Source organism: Ornithorhynchus anatinus, chromosome X2 (genome assembly GCF_004115215.2).
Source record: "Ornithorhynchus anatinus isolate Pmale09 chromosome X2, mOrnAna1.pri.v4, whole genome shotgun sequence".
NCBI classification, from domain to species: Eukaryota; Metazoa; Chordata; class Mammalia; order Monotremata; family Ornithorhynchidae; genus Ornithorhynchus; species Ornithorhynchus anatinus.
In genome coordinates this window covers 6,696,010-6,712,037 of record NC_041750.1, presented here as the reverse complement: position 1 = coordinate 6,712,037, position 16,028 = coordinate 6,696,010, and the positions used below count along the sequence as shown (strand labels likewise).

The 16,028-nt window shown below is 46.3% G+C and overlaps 1 protein-coding gene across 10 annotated transcripts in view; it reads right to left on the bottom strand.

Moving 5' to 3' along the window:
* Positions 1-16,028, bottom strand: part of DCAF1 (DDB1 and CUL4 associated factor 1) — a 78,961-nt gene that overhangs the window by 45,310 nt on the left and 17,623 nt on the right. For 4 of the 10 annotated variants that reach the window (XM_029052613.1, XM_039910516.1, XM_039910514.1 and 1 more), the window contains one exon: positions 3,823-3,940. In XM_029052613.1, the coding sequence (XP_028908446.1) occupies positions 3,823-3,932 (110 nt within the window). In that variant the 5' untranslated portion in view covers positions 3,933-3,940. Of the gene's footprint in view, positions 1-3,822; positions 3,941-8,408; positions 8,458-13,970; positions 14,077-16,028 lie in introns of those variants that run through there. The other 6 variants (XR_003755398.2, XM_039910517.1, XR_005659573.1 and 3 more) reach the window with 4 other exon arrangements.

Genomic DNA, 16,028 nt, shown 5'->3' with positions numbered 1-16,028 from the left:
CTCTTGGCCCACAACTGGCTGGTTTACCATCTAAAAATGGGGGAGGAGTTAGGTACACAGAGAAAGAGAGAAAAAAGAAAAAAACACAGGCTAAGATGAGCAGATCAATCGTGGCAGTAACCATATTTATTAAGCCCTTACTGTGTGCATAGCTGTGTACTAATTTCTGGAGGAAAACAAATACATTACCATATCCCTAGCCCCCAAGGGGTCACAATCCAGACTGTAAACTCCTTAAGGGCATGAACTGTGCTTACCAACTTTACTGCACTGAACTCTCCCAAGTGCTTAGTACAGTGCGCTGCACCCAAAAGGAGCTCAATAAATACTACCGATTGATAAGTAAGGCGAGGTGGATCTTCACCCTGCAACGATGAGCCAGGGCAAGATAGGCCAGTGAAATCCCTAGCCATGGTGGCATGGAAGCTCTGGGACGAGGGACCGCGACTTCTGTCTGCCCTATGCTCCTGAGGGAGAAGAAAGAGGCAGCTATTCCCTCCCACAGAGCTGGGCAGGAGATAAGGGAGGCTGACCTGGTCTTCTGGCAGCACCCCCACAGATCCCAAAGCCCTGGCCCGCATTGTGGTTCTGGGTTGAAGTGGGGTCTCAGCTTCTTTTTTATTCTAATTGCTTCACCTGAGGGGGGCTTGTAACTGAAAAGCACTTAGCTTTTGGCTGCACGGACATTCAGAGCCAACAGGCCTATCTCTTCTGACCTCAGCTGCCTTTTGAAATAAGAAACCCTAAGAATACTATCGAACAATAGTCATTAACTGAACACTTATTGTGTGCAGACTACTGTGCTAGGTGCTTGGGAGAATACACAAAGGTAAAAGACATAACTAGGGTTCCCAAGGAGTCTACAATCTAGTGGGGGAGGGAGGAGGGAGAGGAAGGGGGAGGGAGGGAGAGGGAGGGAGAGGGAGGGAGAGGGAGGGAGAGGGAGGGAGAGGGAGGGAGAGGGAGGGAGAGGGAGGGAGAGGGAGGGAGAGGGAGAGAGGGGAGAGGGAGAGAGGGAGGGAGAGAGAGAGAGAGAGAGATCTCACACAATTTACAGATAGGAGGCTCTGAGGTAATTGGGAGGATATGTCCTGAGGAGAAGAAAATGAATTGGGGAAAGCCTCCCGGAGGAAGTGGGATTTCAGAAGGCCTTTGGACAGTTATGGTCTGGTAGATTTGAAAGGGGATATCACCCAGGCATCTCACACTCAGCATGTCTAAAAATTGAACTTCAAAGCTTCCCTACTAACTTTTCCATCTCTGTCCATAATACCTCTGTCTTCCCTATCTCAGAGGCCCACAACTATTTTTTTTTCAGCTTACATATTCAATCAATGGCTAAATCCTGCCAATTCTCCCTACCAAACATTTCCCAGATCTGCCCTTTCTCCCCTTTCAAACAGCCATGGCCCAAGTTCAAACTCTGATTTGACTACAGTAACAGCCTCCTCACTGGTCTCCCAACTTCCAGCGTCTCCCCAGTTCAGTCTACACTCCACACTTCTGCCTAAACCATGTTTCTCACACAACATTCAGCACACCTCTCAAAAAAAACAAAACAAAAAATACCTTCACTGGCTAAGCATCTCTGGGCACAGCAAACATCGACTTCAAGTTTCCCCACCAACTTTCCTTCATTAATCAACTAATAGTGGTATTTAAGTGCTTACTATATGCCAAGCATTGGATTAAGCACTGGGGTAGATGTGATGTAAACAGATCAGACAGTCCCTAACTCACAACAGGCTCAACAGTCAAAGAGGGATGGGAAGCAGGTATCTTATTACCATTTTTACCAATCAAGAATCTGAGGCACAGAGAAGCTAACTGACAGGACAGGAACTGTGTGTGACCAGATTAGTTTGCATCTCTTCCAGCACTTAGTTAAAAAAAAAATTATGGTATTTCAGCATTTACTATGTGCCAAGCACTGTACTAAGAGTTGGGGTAGATACAAGTAAATCACGTCGGACACAGTCCCTGTCCTATGTGGGGCTCACCTTCTCAATCTCCATTTTACAGATGAGGTAACTGAGGCACAGAGAAGTCAAGTGACTTGCCTTGTCACACAGCAGATAAGTGGCAGAGCCGGGATTAGTACAGGATTTGGGAGAAACTGAGATTAGAACCCAGGTCCCCTGACACCCAGGCACATGCTCTTTACACTAGGTCTCACTGCTTCGTGCCCTTCTTACACATAGGCTCTCTTCACCCACTGCTCTCCAGCTCAAATTCTTCACTCCTCCCAAGTTCAATTGCTAACTGTACCCCCATTCTCGACTCACCTGCCCCTGCCCCTTTACTCACACTGTTACCCTGCCTAGAAACTTCCACGCTTCCCCTTGACCAACCACATCCACCAGACCACAGCCCTCCTTACCTTCAAAACCCTCTTAAAATTCTGCCTCATCCATGATGTTTTCCTTAATTAATTCCCACCACTCCAAGTCACATCAACCTAACAGCCATCTTAAACACTCGTGTTCTTATAGCCACACTCAGGACTTACATATAGTCAACTGTATTCATAGCTATTAACTCCCCACTACTTGTAAATAATTTTTGCCTGTCTTCATGTCTCCCCACCCTAGCCCAAAACTAGATTGTATGATCCTTGTGGGAAGGAAATGGGTGTTTTTCTTCTATTTTCTCTAAAGCATCTGGTACGGCGCTTTTCATTCAGTAGTATCACTAATCTGGGGGGAGTTCCAGGCGGGAGGAAGGATGTGAGCAATGGGTCAAGGGGCGGAAGAGCTGAGAAAGAGGAAAGGCGAAAAGGTTAACTTGGGGAGAAATGAAGAGTGTGAACTGATGGGCATTCATTTATTCAATCACATTTACTGAGCGCTTGCTGTGGGCAAAGCGCTGTACTATGTGCTAGGGAGAGTATACTATAACAATAAACAGACATGTTCCCTGCCCACAGTGAGCTTGCTCATAAGAGAGGGAGCAAGTAGATGAAGAGCCTTGAAGTCGATAATCCAGAGTTTTTGCTTGATGTGGAGAAGAGTGGAGAGCCATTGGGGATTTCTGAGAAGTGGAGAGGTGTGGGCAGACCGACGTTTTAGAAAGATGATCTGGCCAACAGAGAAACTGTAGTAATAACATTTACTGAGTGCCCACCAGGTGCAACGGATTACACTAAGCCCTCGGGAAGTACAAAATGAGCAAGTGATTGATTGCCTGCCCAAAAGGCGCTTAAACGCCACTGAAGTGTAATTGACTGGAGTCAAATACAGAGTGAAGTACTGACTGGATAGAGAGGCTGAAGGCAGGGAGACCAGTGAGGAGGCTGACCAAGAAGTCTGGCTTGATCGTCTGGGTGGAGAGGAAGGGGGAGAATCGGGCAAGTGTCACGGATGAAAAACCAGCAGGATTGAGAAATAATGAATGTGCATTTAAAGACAGCAAGGAATCAAGGATTGCATTACTATTATGGTATTTAATTGCTCATGCATCAAGCACTGTTCTAAATGCTGGGGTAGATATGTTAATCAGATGGGGCACCGTCCCTGTCCCACATGGGGCTCACAGCATAATATCAAGATGGTGGCACTCTCAACTGTGATGGGAAAGTTACATGGAGGACAGGAAGGAAGATGAGGAAATCGATTTAAGACATATTGAGATTGATGTGCTGGTGAGACACCCATGTGGAGAGGTCCTGTCAGCAAGAGGAAATGTTATATTATAGAGGAAGTGAGAGATTGGGGCTAACACGATAGACCTGGGAATCACAAAACCCACCCTCTCCCCCTCCATCTTAATCTCACCCAACACCCTCTTCCCCAAACAAACAAAAAAACCCTTAAATTGCTTTACCTAGTGAGAATAGGGACCATGTCTTGGCCACTGCCATGATCTCTTTCCCACTGTTCCAGGAGGGTGGTGAGTTCGGCTTTCGAGTCCACGTTCACAGATCCTGAAGTCATGGCTAGGCCTAAGGAGCAAGCAAACCACACATGAGGAGAAGTATTAAAATGTGTCAAAACCTCTTCAAAACAAGGGAAAGGCAGGGGGGCATTAGAATTAAAGTTCCAACAAAAATTGGCATCTCCAGTGATCCAATTCTCGGACCAGTACTTTTGCCGTACAGCATCAACAACCCAACAGTGGAATTTTTTTTTAGCACCTACTGTAAGCACAGGACTGTCCTAAGCACTTAGGAGAGCACACTAGAAGACAAGGACATGGTCCCTGTCCTCAAGATGCAGACAGTCTAATGGTGAAAACTGCAAAAATGACCTAGTTTATAATGTCTTCATTTAGAAAACTCTTTTTTAAACAACCTTTTGGTGCCCAATCAAGCATATCTGAGCATTTACTGTGCACAGAGCATTCATCTAAGCACTTGGAAGAATACGATAGAGTTAGAAACAAAATCAATTACAGACAGGAGGAAGAAGAGAATGGAAAGATGGATATGTGCATGAGTAAGTATTTAAATAGTAAGCGTACATATCATATGCTGAGGGTGGCTGTGTCTGCCTAAATGCCGAGGTGGGATTTGGGAAGACATGATCTGAAAAGGAAGATTAATCAGGGAAAGTGTTCTGGAGATGGTGGGATTTGAGAAAGGCTTTGAAGATGGAGAGGGCTGTGGTCTGGCAGATCTGTGGGGGGAGAGAAATGTGTGAGCAAAGGGCTGGAAGCAGGAGGCAGGAAGGAGACCAGTGAGAAAGTCCGACTGAGATAGGTACCAAGAGAGCCGACAGGGGTGTTATGGGAGAAGAGAGAGGATAAGTAAGGAGGAGAAAGCTAATGGAGTGCATTAACATTAAAGTCAATGGTCAGGAGTTATCTACTTGATGAGGAGAGGCAAAGGGAATCGCCGAAGGTTTTATGATTTGGGAAAAGTGTGCGGAATGACCAGTGAAGGGACTGATGCGGTAGTCGGGCTGGGATATGGCAAGTGCCTGGACCGGGTAGTGGCTTTTTGGATGGAGAGGAAGGGCCAGATCCAAGAAATGTTCTTAAGGAAAAAAAAACAACAAAAAACCCAACAGGATTTGGTGGCAGACTTGATGCGGGAGTGAAAGGATACAGGATAATCGTGGTTTCGGGCTCTGGAGACAGAGAGGATAGCAGTGTTATCGTCTGCAATGGGCAACTTGGGTGGAGGAATGAATCTCGGAGTGAAGCTAAGGAGTTTTAGACATACTGACTTTAAGGGGCCAGAGGGACAGTAACATGAAGATACCTTGCAGGCAAGAGGAAATGCAAGACTGAAGATGGGAGGAGAGGACAGGACAAAATTTGGGAGTCATCCACATAAGAGGAGGTAGCTGAAGTCACTGGGAGCAGATGAAGTGTAAAGTAAGAAGAGAAGGGGACCCAGGAGAGAGCCTTGAGGTGAGCAGAAGAGGAGCCAGCTAAAGAGAGCAAGAAGGAACAGCCAGAGAGATAAGAGGACCACCCAATAGAACTGTCAGTAAAACCAAGAGGTCAAGGAGTAGAATCCCCTTAGATTTGGCAACAAGGAAGTCCCTGGTGACCTTGGAGAGTAAAGGGGGTAAAAACCACACTGTGGTGAGTGAAGCAGAGCGGAAACGGATATACAACCCATTCCCGGAGCTAGAACAGGAATGGAAATAAAAGCGATGGGGCGATAGTGGGAGGGTGCAGTGGAATCCAGATTTTTTTTTTTTTAAGGAGTTAAATGTCTGGAACGATCGGTGAGGACAGTGGGCATGAGAGTTGAGGCGAGAGAAGAAAAGCCACTGAGTGGAAAAGAGGGTGGAGCTGTAACAAGTGAAGGAGAATTCCAAGTGGCAGAGGTTGGCCTGCTCTCTGGCTTTCCGCCAAAAGCAAAGGAAGTGTACTGTGGAGGTGATCCAGAGCTGGGGGTTAATAGTGCAAGATCAACACAGCGGCAAAGGAGTGGAGTTGAATGGAAAGGGCAATACTGAAGCATGGATTTTGTTAAAAGAACGACGGTACATTTTGAATTTGTATAGTACTTTCATCAGTCCAAAGCCCTTACTCATCTGGTCCCCACAATGTTCCTGTGAGGCCGGGAAAAGGAGGTAGCATTATTATTTCCATTTTAGAGATGAGGAAACCAAAGCCCGGTGACTTGCTCAAGGTCATGCAGCAGGCAAATGGCAGCGCTGAGATTAGAAAACCCAAGTCCTCTGATCCGCCCCCCAGACCCATATCCTTTTCACCAAACCAAACTGCCTTCCAAAGACTGTGGGTAGGTCTGACATGTCCCTATAAGTAACTACCTATCATTTGGGAAGCTGTCAGACCCCAGTTATTCCGAAGGTACCCGAGACTACGTACAGGACGGCAACTCTCTTCGCAGATCTTATTTCCTCTACAGTCCAAAGTCCTTGGGGCACCTTGAAAACAAGTTACAAGCATGGAGACAACTTAATCTGATGGGAATGGTGCTGGACTGGCAAACCAGAAATCTTTGTTCTGGACCTAGCTCCACAACTGCTAGCTCTGAAATCCTGAATCTACCATTTAACTTGGCAATACTGGAGTTGGCTGATCTATGGAATGAAGATGCCGACTGTGCCAAAGGGTACTGAGGATACTAATAAGATAATACACATCAAATCCTTTGAGCTCCTTGGAAGAAAGAGTTAAACAAAATCGGTTTTATTTGCCCATGGCTCAAATAACCCAGAAAATTGAAATCATTTTACAAACTCTTTGTAGAACTCCAACTACAATATTCTCAAACGTCTCAGGGAAAAAAACAAAACGCTAAATTTGTAGGAGTAAGCCTTCCACTTTAAATAACAGTCTCCAGAACCCCAATACCCACCTCATCTCAGGATCTTTTGGGCTCAATGGGGAAACAGAAGTGAGAATCACAAGGCGAGTGACAGAAATAGATCTGAAGGAGGGATACTGGTGGGCATCACAGAGGAGGCGAAGTGAGGAAAGCTCGGAGGGTTGGAGGCCTTTGAGTTCTCTAGTTAAATGAAAAACTATATAAATCCCAAGTCATAAAATCAAAGTTTGGGGATTTCCTCAGAGAGCAAATCTGAACCAGGTTGTGTATCCTGAACCGTGAAGTGGATGGATAAACCAGTCACATAATAATCAAAGACCTGCTAATCAAGGTTCAACCATATTAGATGCTGAGGGAAATTTCTAAACACAGAAAGGCATTCCATACCACTATAAACGGCTGCAAAGACTAAAGCATATTTCTGCAGTAAAAGCTGCCTAGCTAGCGCAATGCCCAAAAGAAACTACATTTATTTCCACTAATACGGAAATGAGACCAAAGACAAAGTGAAAACAAGAGAAAGGATAGGCTTCGAAAAACAGTTCTGCTTTCACAGAAGGGGAAAGGTGATTTTACAACAGCTCTTCAGACAGGCATTAAATTGGAGAGAAGCCAAAATGAGGGGGAGGGGGAAGAGACAGGGGACGGCAGAAGTGGCAACAGAAAACGTATGCCCGTCTCATAAAATAAATGGAGATGAGCAAAATGGGGTCGTTTTTATTACCACTGAGTCAAAGGGGGAAAGGAAAGGAATTGTCATCAAGAGTTTAAAAGGGAAAAAAATGACCGCCCAACAGCAGAAGACAAAAAAGTGGACCTGGCCCTGATCAAAAACATCTAGTCACTGTTTAGAAGAGATAACGGAAGAAGAGTGGAGCCAGGGCCAGTGACTTGCCAAATGTTAGTACAGTGCTCTCTGCAAACAGTAAGCACTCAATAAATACCACCTGCTTAACAATAAGCGGTAGAACTGAAGTGCCCACAGTTCTTACCTTCACTGTGCAATGTGCTGCGCCCCCACCCAACTACCCAATCGTTGCCCTCATGGCCACAAGATGGACGTGACTGACAAGGACAAACCACTAGCACTACAATCAATTCCCTCATGTGGGTTCTCCGGCCCAAAGCCTTTGCAACTGGACTTAGGCTCATCCCTCGTTCAACTGGCATCTGTAGAACTAAAATAACCCAGCCCTCAAGGATTGCCTCAAATCTGTTTCTTCCCCTCTCCACCACCCCCCACCCCCGCCCGCCTTCTGAGGATCCCTGATACCTTATATTGTGAAATCACAGTCAGAGCAACTTGCAAGCATTTAGCCTTAGTAAGTACAGCAAAATGCGGTGAAGTGCTTAGCATAGTGCTCCGCCCACAGTAAGTGCTCAATAGATACCACCGCTTGATTGATTAGTTGAGAACTCTGGTACCATAAGCAATTCGCTTTTAAACTTTTGGAATTACTTAGGTCCTCAAAAGACCCTTTTAATTTGGAGCATCCAACCAACAGAAAATGGTAGGCTTTAAGGAAACTCACCTAAGGACAATTATGTTATCAATACCTTCCAGCATCAACTTTGAAAACTAAAGACTTGGGAACGGGGAGACCCTTCTCTGATTCAAATCCCAGGAGATTATGAAATGTGGTAATACAAACAACATTACCTAAACAGTCTCCTCTATTCATTACCACTCAGGTATTTTCTCCAAAGCAAATTTCTTTTCTGCAAGGAGTATAAAAAAATGGCTTTACATCAGAATCTCCATTCCTCATCAATTTAAATCTTCAAATGACAAGAACTATACTGCCCCAAAAGCTCTATTCTATGACAAAATAAAATTATTGGAGGATCTGCCAAGTTTCAGAGATAGTCTGCATATTTTATTTTGGAACTGCTTCCCTATTAACTGCCATCCTTCTGCCACCTGCAGCAACTGAGGCTGGGACGAGGGGGGAAAGGCAGCTAGAAACTAGTCCATAGGATGTCCTAAAATAGTGACACAGATTCTCAATAGAAGTTGGAAGACCCCTAACTTTCTGAAAGAGCAATACCAGTCTCAAAGGACACAGTGCTGAGTGGCCAAAGTGTTTACGTGTTCCATACATACATGGGTATGTGGCCCTATCAGTCTTGTGCTGAATTTGGAGGGGGAAAAAAACCCAATCCAGTGCATTTTTAAAGAATACTACCAAGACCTTTCCTCCAACTCTTTTCATCCCATTCCATATAATGACTTTATGGAAAAGTTGAAGAATTGGCAAATGGAAAGAGTAATAAAAAAAATATATATATGCTGCAACACCTCACAGGAGATACCTAAAACAGCCAAGAGAACACTTCAATGGTCTTAACAACAGGCCTCTATAAAGACTAGTTAATTACTGAATTTATCGAAATGTTTCTACACGTTTTAGTTCTAGAAAAGGGGCGCTCAGACACAAAAAATCCTGCCATTACAAGGTCTGCTGAAAAGTGTGTGAATATCCTTTGCTTTAGAATGCTGATCAGAACTTTATATAAATTCAGTAATCATCACAATTTTGTAAATAACTCTCCCCCCACCCCAAAAATTTCAATTGAAGGGAAGAGACTATTCATTTTATTGACTTTACTACTACCAAAGCCCCTCTGTGTGGGAGGGCAGCCAGACTTAAAAAAAAGGTGTCTCAGCCAGTCAACTTTTTACAACAAAGATTTCTAGCTTCAAAGTGAAGAATTAGCCTCATTATCCTCAAATGTTTAAAGTTACTCCCTGAGAGGAAATTGGGCATTTTGGAAGGGGCATTGACTCTTTCTAACACTGGGGGGCAGATTCTTAGTGCACTGCATTGCTGTAGTGGATACTTGATTGGGCAACTGGAAGACCCCTAACTTCCTTTTACCCAGGAGAAAAGGGCTCATTCTGAATAACCCTCTTCATTTTCAAGTGGACTTAACAGTATTTCCTAAATTTCCCTGGAAGTCCATGCACTAGCCAAAAGGCTTTTTGCGCGATAACTTCTTTCACGTGTACATGTTTATTTTCATCCCTAACATACTCCTCGATTTGAGAGCAACCCAATTTTAAGAGTCTCACTACCATGATAAATGACTTAACGGTACCATTGTTGTAACTGGAAAAAAAAAAAATCTTAATCAATTTACATCTCATGAATAACAATAATAACAATAATGAGATTTGTCATGTGCTCGCTAGGCATCAAGCACTGTTCTAAGTGCTGGGCTAGATACAAGTTAAATTAGAGTGGATGCAGTGCCTGTCCCACAAGAGGCTCACAGTCTACTGGGAAGAACGGGTATTGCATCCCCTTTTACAGACTCAGATAAGTTAAACGACCTGTCCAAGGTCACAGAGCAGACAAAGGGGGCAGAGCCAGGATTAGAAGCCAGGTCCTCTGAGGCCCAAGCTCTTTCCACTAGACAACACTGCTTCCCTAAGAAAAGAGGATACCTACAGGAGTTAGTGCTTAGGTAAGAGTCGCCCCCAGAATAGCGGAGGCCCCGGCTTTCTTCTGTGGGCACAGAAGCTCTGACTCGGATCTGGATTTCAAACACCTCTCCCTTCCAATTACAACTGGTGCTACAATAACATTCTGGGAACAGGTGTTCTAATCTAAAAAGTAAATACACTCAGTTTGCTAAAGCTACCGTAGCCATACCTTGAGCGAGGTCACATACGCAACCGCTTCTTCCAACACCGCACTGGGTTGTCAGAAAAACATTTCCCAATTCCCGAAGCGTTCTATCCAAAATGCAGAGCGAAACCGTGCCAGGGGAGGATTGAGTTTACCTAAACATGGTACCCCTCAACATCTGATGCTCACTATTTACAGAGGCAACAAATTCCCCTCTCCTATCAACTATTCAATTTTTTTCCCCTCAATCCTCAGACTTATTTGAGAGATCCAATCAAAAAGGAAAATTGTTTTTCAAGTTCAAAATTTCTTAGTACTGGCAGAGACTTCATAGTACTGCGGCATCAAATCAAAATACCTTTGTAGTTTTCAAAATGAAATTAAGAAAAAGGGCTTGTGAAGCAGCAATGCAATGGACTATAAAAGAAATGATGAGTCTTTATTCATCATCTTCTGCTGAGAAATACTCACCTGTGTGCTTGAGGAAATGAGTAAGGATACAACCTTGTAATTCATATAGTACTGTTCTCTAAGCAGCTTAAAGCATTTTACATTCCCTAATTAATCCTCACCACAACCCTTGGAGGTAAGCAGTGCACACTGGAAAAAAAAAAAATCCATCTTCAGATTAAAATACAGAGATACAAAGAAACTGACTGACTATTCCAGAGTATCTTAATGGTTGCACCCAGAATAGCACCTAGGTGTCCTGATTTCTAGTCCTATGCTTTTCCCATTAAATTTTCTTGCCCCCGGTGACACCCGGACAAGAGAAAGCAAGCCAGGTTCTCTGTTGCCATTAGAGCTCAGACTGTTTTCCTAATAGCCATCTTTATCCCTCAAACACTGCCTCCAAAACAGAACAAGAAAATGATGTTAGCCTGATTTATAGCTACATATTAAAAAAAAAACCTGCTGCCAGAAAATATGGCCGTGTTTACAAGGCAGCAACGATTAGGAGGAAGAATAACCTTATTTGTCTCAAAGTTCAGGCTGTTCTGAGGCAAAGCTGTTAGGACTCAGTACATCCTTCTAGAGAAAACTGAAGGACTACATGAAAGGAAAAAAGATATACATCTCTTCCTTGTGTTTAGGCCCAAATGGAACTCTAAAAGACCATTTATTCTAGTAATCAGCCTTACTCTTACTGAGACGTACGGGAAAATAGTCAAAGCCTGGTCTCGCACACCACAACGTCTAATAAATGACAGGCAGAAGCTAGTTCCTCCCTGACAAAGGGTGTCACTCCCCACGGTCACCAAGGAAACGCCCTGTCCCAAAGGAACAGGACGGCAGAAGCGGAATGTTGGAAGGATTGTGACCACAGAATACGGAGAGTTCTGCTGAAGCAAAGGAAAAACCTCGAATTAGGCCCTTTTCTCTAATACTGCTCTATTTACCACTTTATTTATTTACCTTTTAGACAGCGAACCAGGAAGCGCATCTAAATCAATGTCCTGGCACCTTTCCCCAGCACTTAGTAAAGTGCTTTGTATAAATTAATCAGGAGTATTTATTGAATGCTTACTATGTGCAGGGCACTGTGTTAAGCGCTTGGGAGCATAGTACAGAATTAGAAGGCGCGATGGCTGCCCTCAAGGAATATGCATTAAATTAATTACGGATAAGGGGAAGCAACCATTTTTCAAGATACGTAGATAAGTATTGTTGGGGGGGGGGGGGGTGAGTGATTACATAAGTGTTTTGGAGGTGAAGACTCAAGTGCACAGGTGAAATCCAATAAACGCAAATGTAAAGCTTAAATGCAATGGGATATTGACAGAGACCCTACATCATAACCACTCAAAACACACCATTTCAAAACAACATCATTTCTCCAGGCATTTTGCTCATATAACTGGAGGACACCGATGTTAGGGTAGCCAAAACAAAGACTTTGTTATATTTTGCAGATGGTGTTAAAGCCCTTTATGCGATATTCAAATATCAACATAACATCAGATAAACCCTCAAAAAAATAAATAAAAAGCCCTCAAGAAAAAACACTAAAAAAATTCTGCCCCCCCCCCCAGTAGACCAGTAACCATAAAGATACTAGAGTGGGGGTGGTGGGGAGAAACGTATCATTTTAACATGGAAGATACAATCTTCTGTAAAATGAATATATGCACAACAAAAAGCCTGCACTTATTCTTCGAAAACAAGCACTGCACTCACAGGAGGTACCCAAAACCTGCTGGGCAGAACTAGAATAACTCTCTTTCATGTCTACAAAAATGATTCTCCACATCTGCTGCCTAAAGCGGCCTAAGGCACAGTTCACTTCCCAGTACTGGGCCAAGCGTTGGCTTTTGTGGGTTTTTTTGGTTTTTAAAGACCGGGGTGTCCTTATTTAAAAGCACTCAGGGCACAAAGACAATCACCCCTCCAGCCAAGGCCAGTACAGTGGGGCAGAGGAGGAACCACAAGCCCCTCGTTACATGCCCAGATATTTACATTAATATGCCTACCAAATTGGATTTTCATTAGGCAAGAATGCACAAATCAGCTTTCACTAGAATCAAACGTATTTACTAAGCACTTATTGTGTGCAGAGCACTGTACTAAGCGCTTGGGAGAGTACAACAGAGTTGGAAGACACGTTCCCTGTCCCAGTGAATAGAAAGGGTAAGTTAGTAACGGTAAAGTTTCACTGAAACCGCGTATTTCAAAGGTATTTTCTCAATGAATTCAAATGAATCAGGCTTACCTCTGTAATATGGGGGAAAAAAGGCTTTCTTGGATGAGAAAAAACTGGAGGAAAGAGTGCCTGGGGCACCGAACCTTTAAGTATTTTACTGAGGCAGAGGGGCACGAGCTTATACCGGTGAACCTCTTGGAAATCTACTCCCTGAAACCAACAGCTTGTGTTTGGTTATTCCACCCAATACCGTACTCGCATGCCTCCTCTTTTCTACCCAGGGGATGAAATCTAACTACAAAGTTCTGCCCCCCTCCGAGAATTAGGGGGAGGGGGGAAGGAGGACAGGGGAAGGAGGAAAAGGAGGAGGAAAAAACAAGGGGCTGGGGAAAAACGGGGGGGGGGGTGGAGGCGGAGTTGAAACGGGGGGACGGAAGGAAGTGAAAACGCGAGGGGCGGGGGAGTTGAGAACGGGGGGGGGGGGCGGGGGAAGAGATCGATCAATTTGGCGTTGAAATGGTGGAACCTAATGGGGGGGGGGCGTAAAATTCCGTTTCATCCCCACCCCTCCGCCCCCGCCCGTCAGATAAACAGAAACGAACTGAAAAAGGGGAGCGGCGGGTAGGGCGGGCGCCGCGCCGGCCAATCAGGAAGAGGGGTGTCCGTGGGCCCCGGGCAGACCCAGCCGGCGGAGGGCAGAAAATAGGCCCCGGCTCCCCGGCGCGCGCGGCCGAAGCCCCCTCACACCCCCCTCCCCCTCCTCGCCTTAGGAGGCGGCTATCCGAGCAGGTGCCGCCCCTCCCCCATCCTGGGGCCAGCGCTCTTTCCCGCCTCGCCGGCCCGAGGCTGGGCTCCGCGCTTCCCTCCCGCGCTCGCCCTCCCTCCCTCCCCGCCTTTCCTCCCCTTCCTCCCTCCCTCCGTAGCCCCCAGCGGGCAGGCTCCGTCTCACCTTTCCGGGTGTCTCCGCCGCAGGTCCGGACCCCGCCAGCGGCCCCCTCGCGCACACACCGCACTCGACGCGACCGCGATTCTAAACGTCCTAGACATTCTGCGTCACCCGCGCTGCGTGCCGCCGCGCGGACGCGACGGAAATTGGATTGGCGGGGCGGGGCCGGGGGGGGCGTGGGGCGCGCGCGCGCGGAGACCCAGCGGCCTTCTGGGAAATGGAGTTTTCTTCTCCGCCCCACACCCCAAAACCCTCCATTCCGCCGCCGAAATCGTCTCGCCGGAGCTACCGGCCGCCACTGCGGTCTGAGACACCGCCATGCCTCTCGCAACGGGCAGCGCCAAGCCCCGCCGGTCCCTGGGAAAATGGGAGCCGCGGTGGCCGCTCCTCGGCTCCCTGCCCTTCGTCTATTCTCACGCTTCTCCCCCTCTTCCAGTCACGAATTTAGAGGGATTAAATCACCCGCAATAGACTGGACGACGTGGTACCCTGCCCCCCGAGATGGATAAAAACCCTACCCTTCGACTACGGTGTATTCCCGAGTATTTTTCTCTATCCAAAGCAGCTCCTCATCTTCTCTCCCAAATAATCTACTCTTTCCCATCACGACTGCTACCACCATCCCCCCATCTCTCGAGCCCACGGCATCGGCATTATCCTTTCACTCCCGCCCCCCGAATCGGTCAGTCGCGAAATCCTGGGGTCTCTTCACAGGTCCCCCAAATAACAATAATAACAATAAGCGCTGACTACGTGCCGGGCACTGTCCCGGGCGCCTGGGTGAATACAGGCAAATCGGGTCGGCCCCGGTCCCTTTCCCGCACGGGGCTCATGGTCTTCATCCCCGTTTCACAGATGAGGGAACTGAGGGCCGGAGAAGCGAAGTGACTTGCCCGAGGCCTCACGGCAGACAAGTGGGGGAGCCGGGATTAGAACCCAAAATTCACCCCATCCTCTAATAATAATGTTATTTGTTAAGCGCTTACTATGTGCAGAGCACTGTTCTAAGCGCTGGGGGAGATACGGGGTCATCAGATTGTCCCATGTGGGGCTCACGTTTTTTAATTCCCCATTTTCACAGATGAGGTAACTGAGGTCCAGAGAAGTGAAGTGACTTGCCCAAGGTCACATGGCAGACAGGTGGCAGAGTCAGGATTAGAACCCACGACCTTTGACTCCCAACCCTGGGCTCTCTCCACTGATTCACGCTGTTTCCTCTCCATCAAAACCGCCAACGCATCGGTCCGAGCACATAGTCCGGCTCGACTCACTGCATCCCTAGCATCTCCATGTGGGTGGAGGTGGATGGCCTCTTCACTCTTCATTCCCGAGCACCTACTACGGTGCCCTGCCCCAAACAGGCGCTCACAAGATATTACTGCTGAAACTAGACCAACAAACCACTACTGCATAAACATCTACTTCATCAGAGTGGGGGAAAAGACATGCCCCGGGATTCCCGGAAAGTTGCTAAAATCCGGGTGCCACCGAGACTTGAGACGAAGCAGCGAGCGATCAGGGGTGAGGGCATCGAGTCAAAAGCCCTGTCTCAGCTCGCTGAGGGGGTAACAGTGTGGAAGAACTAATCATCTTGTCTCCTTGTGTTCCCCATTCTGAGCCTGGGCTTGGGAGTCAGAGGTCGTGGGTCCTAATACCGGCTCTGATACTTGTCCTCTGTGTGACTCCGGGCAAGTCACTTCGCTTCTCGGTGCCTCAGTTCCCTCATCTGGAAAATGGGGATTAGGACTGTGAGCCCCACGTGAGACAACCTGATTACCTTGTATCTACCCCAGCATTTAGAACAGTGCTTGGCACATAGTAAGCGCTTGACAAATACATTATTATTATTATTATCAAGGGTGAGGTTTATTCTTATACTTTTTCTCTATGTCCCCCAAATACTCATTTTAGTGCTCTACACACAATATCTGCTCAATAAATACTACTGATGACGATGATGATGATGAGCAGCTCTCCGTTGAAGAGAGCACTTACTGTGCTAAGCACTGCACTAAGAGCTTATCACCAAACAATAAAATCACAGAATATGGTTCCCCTTTT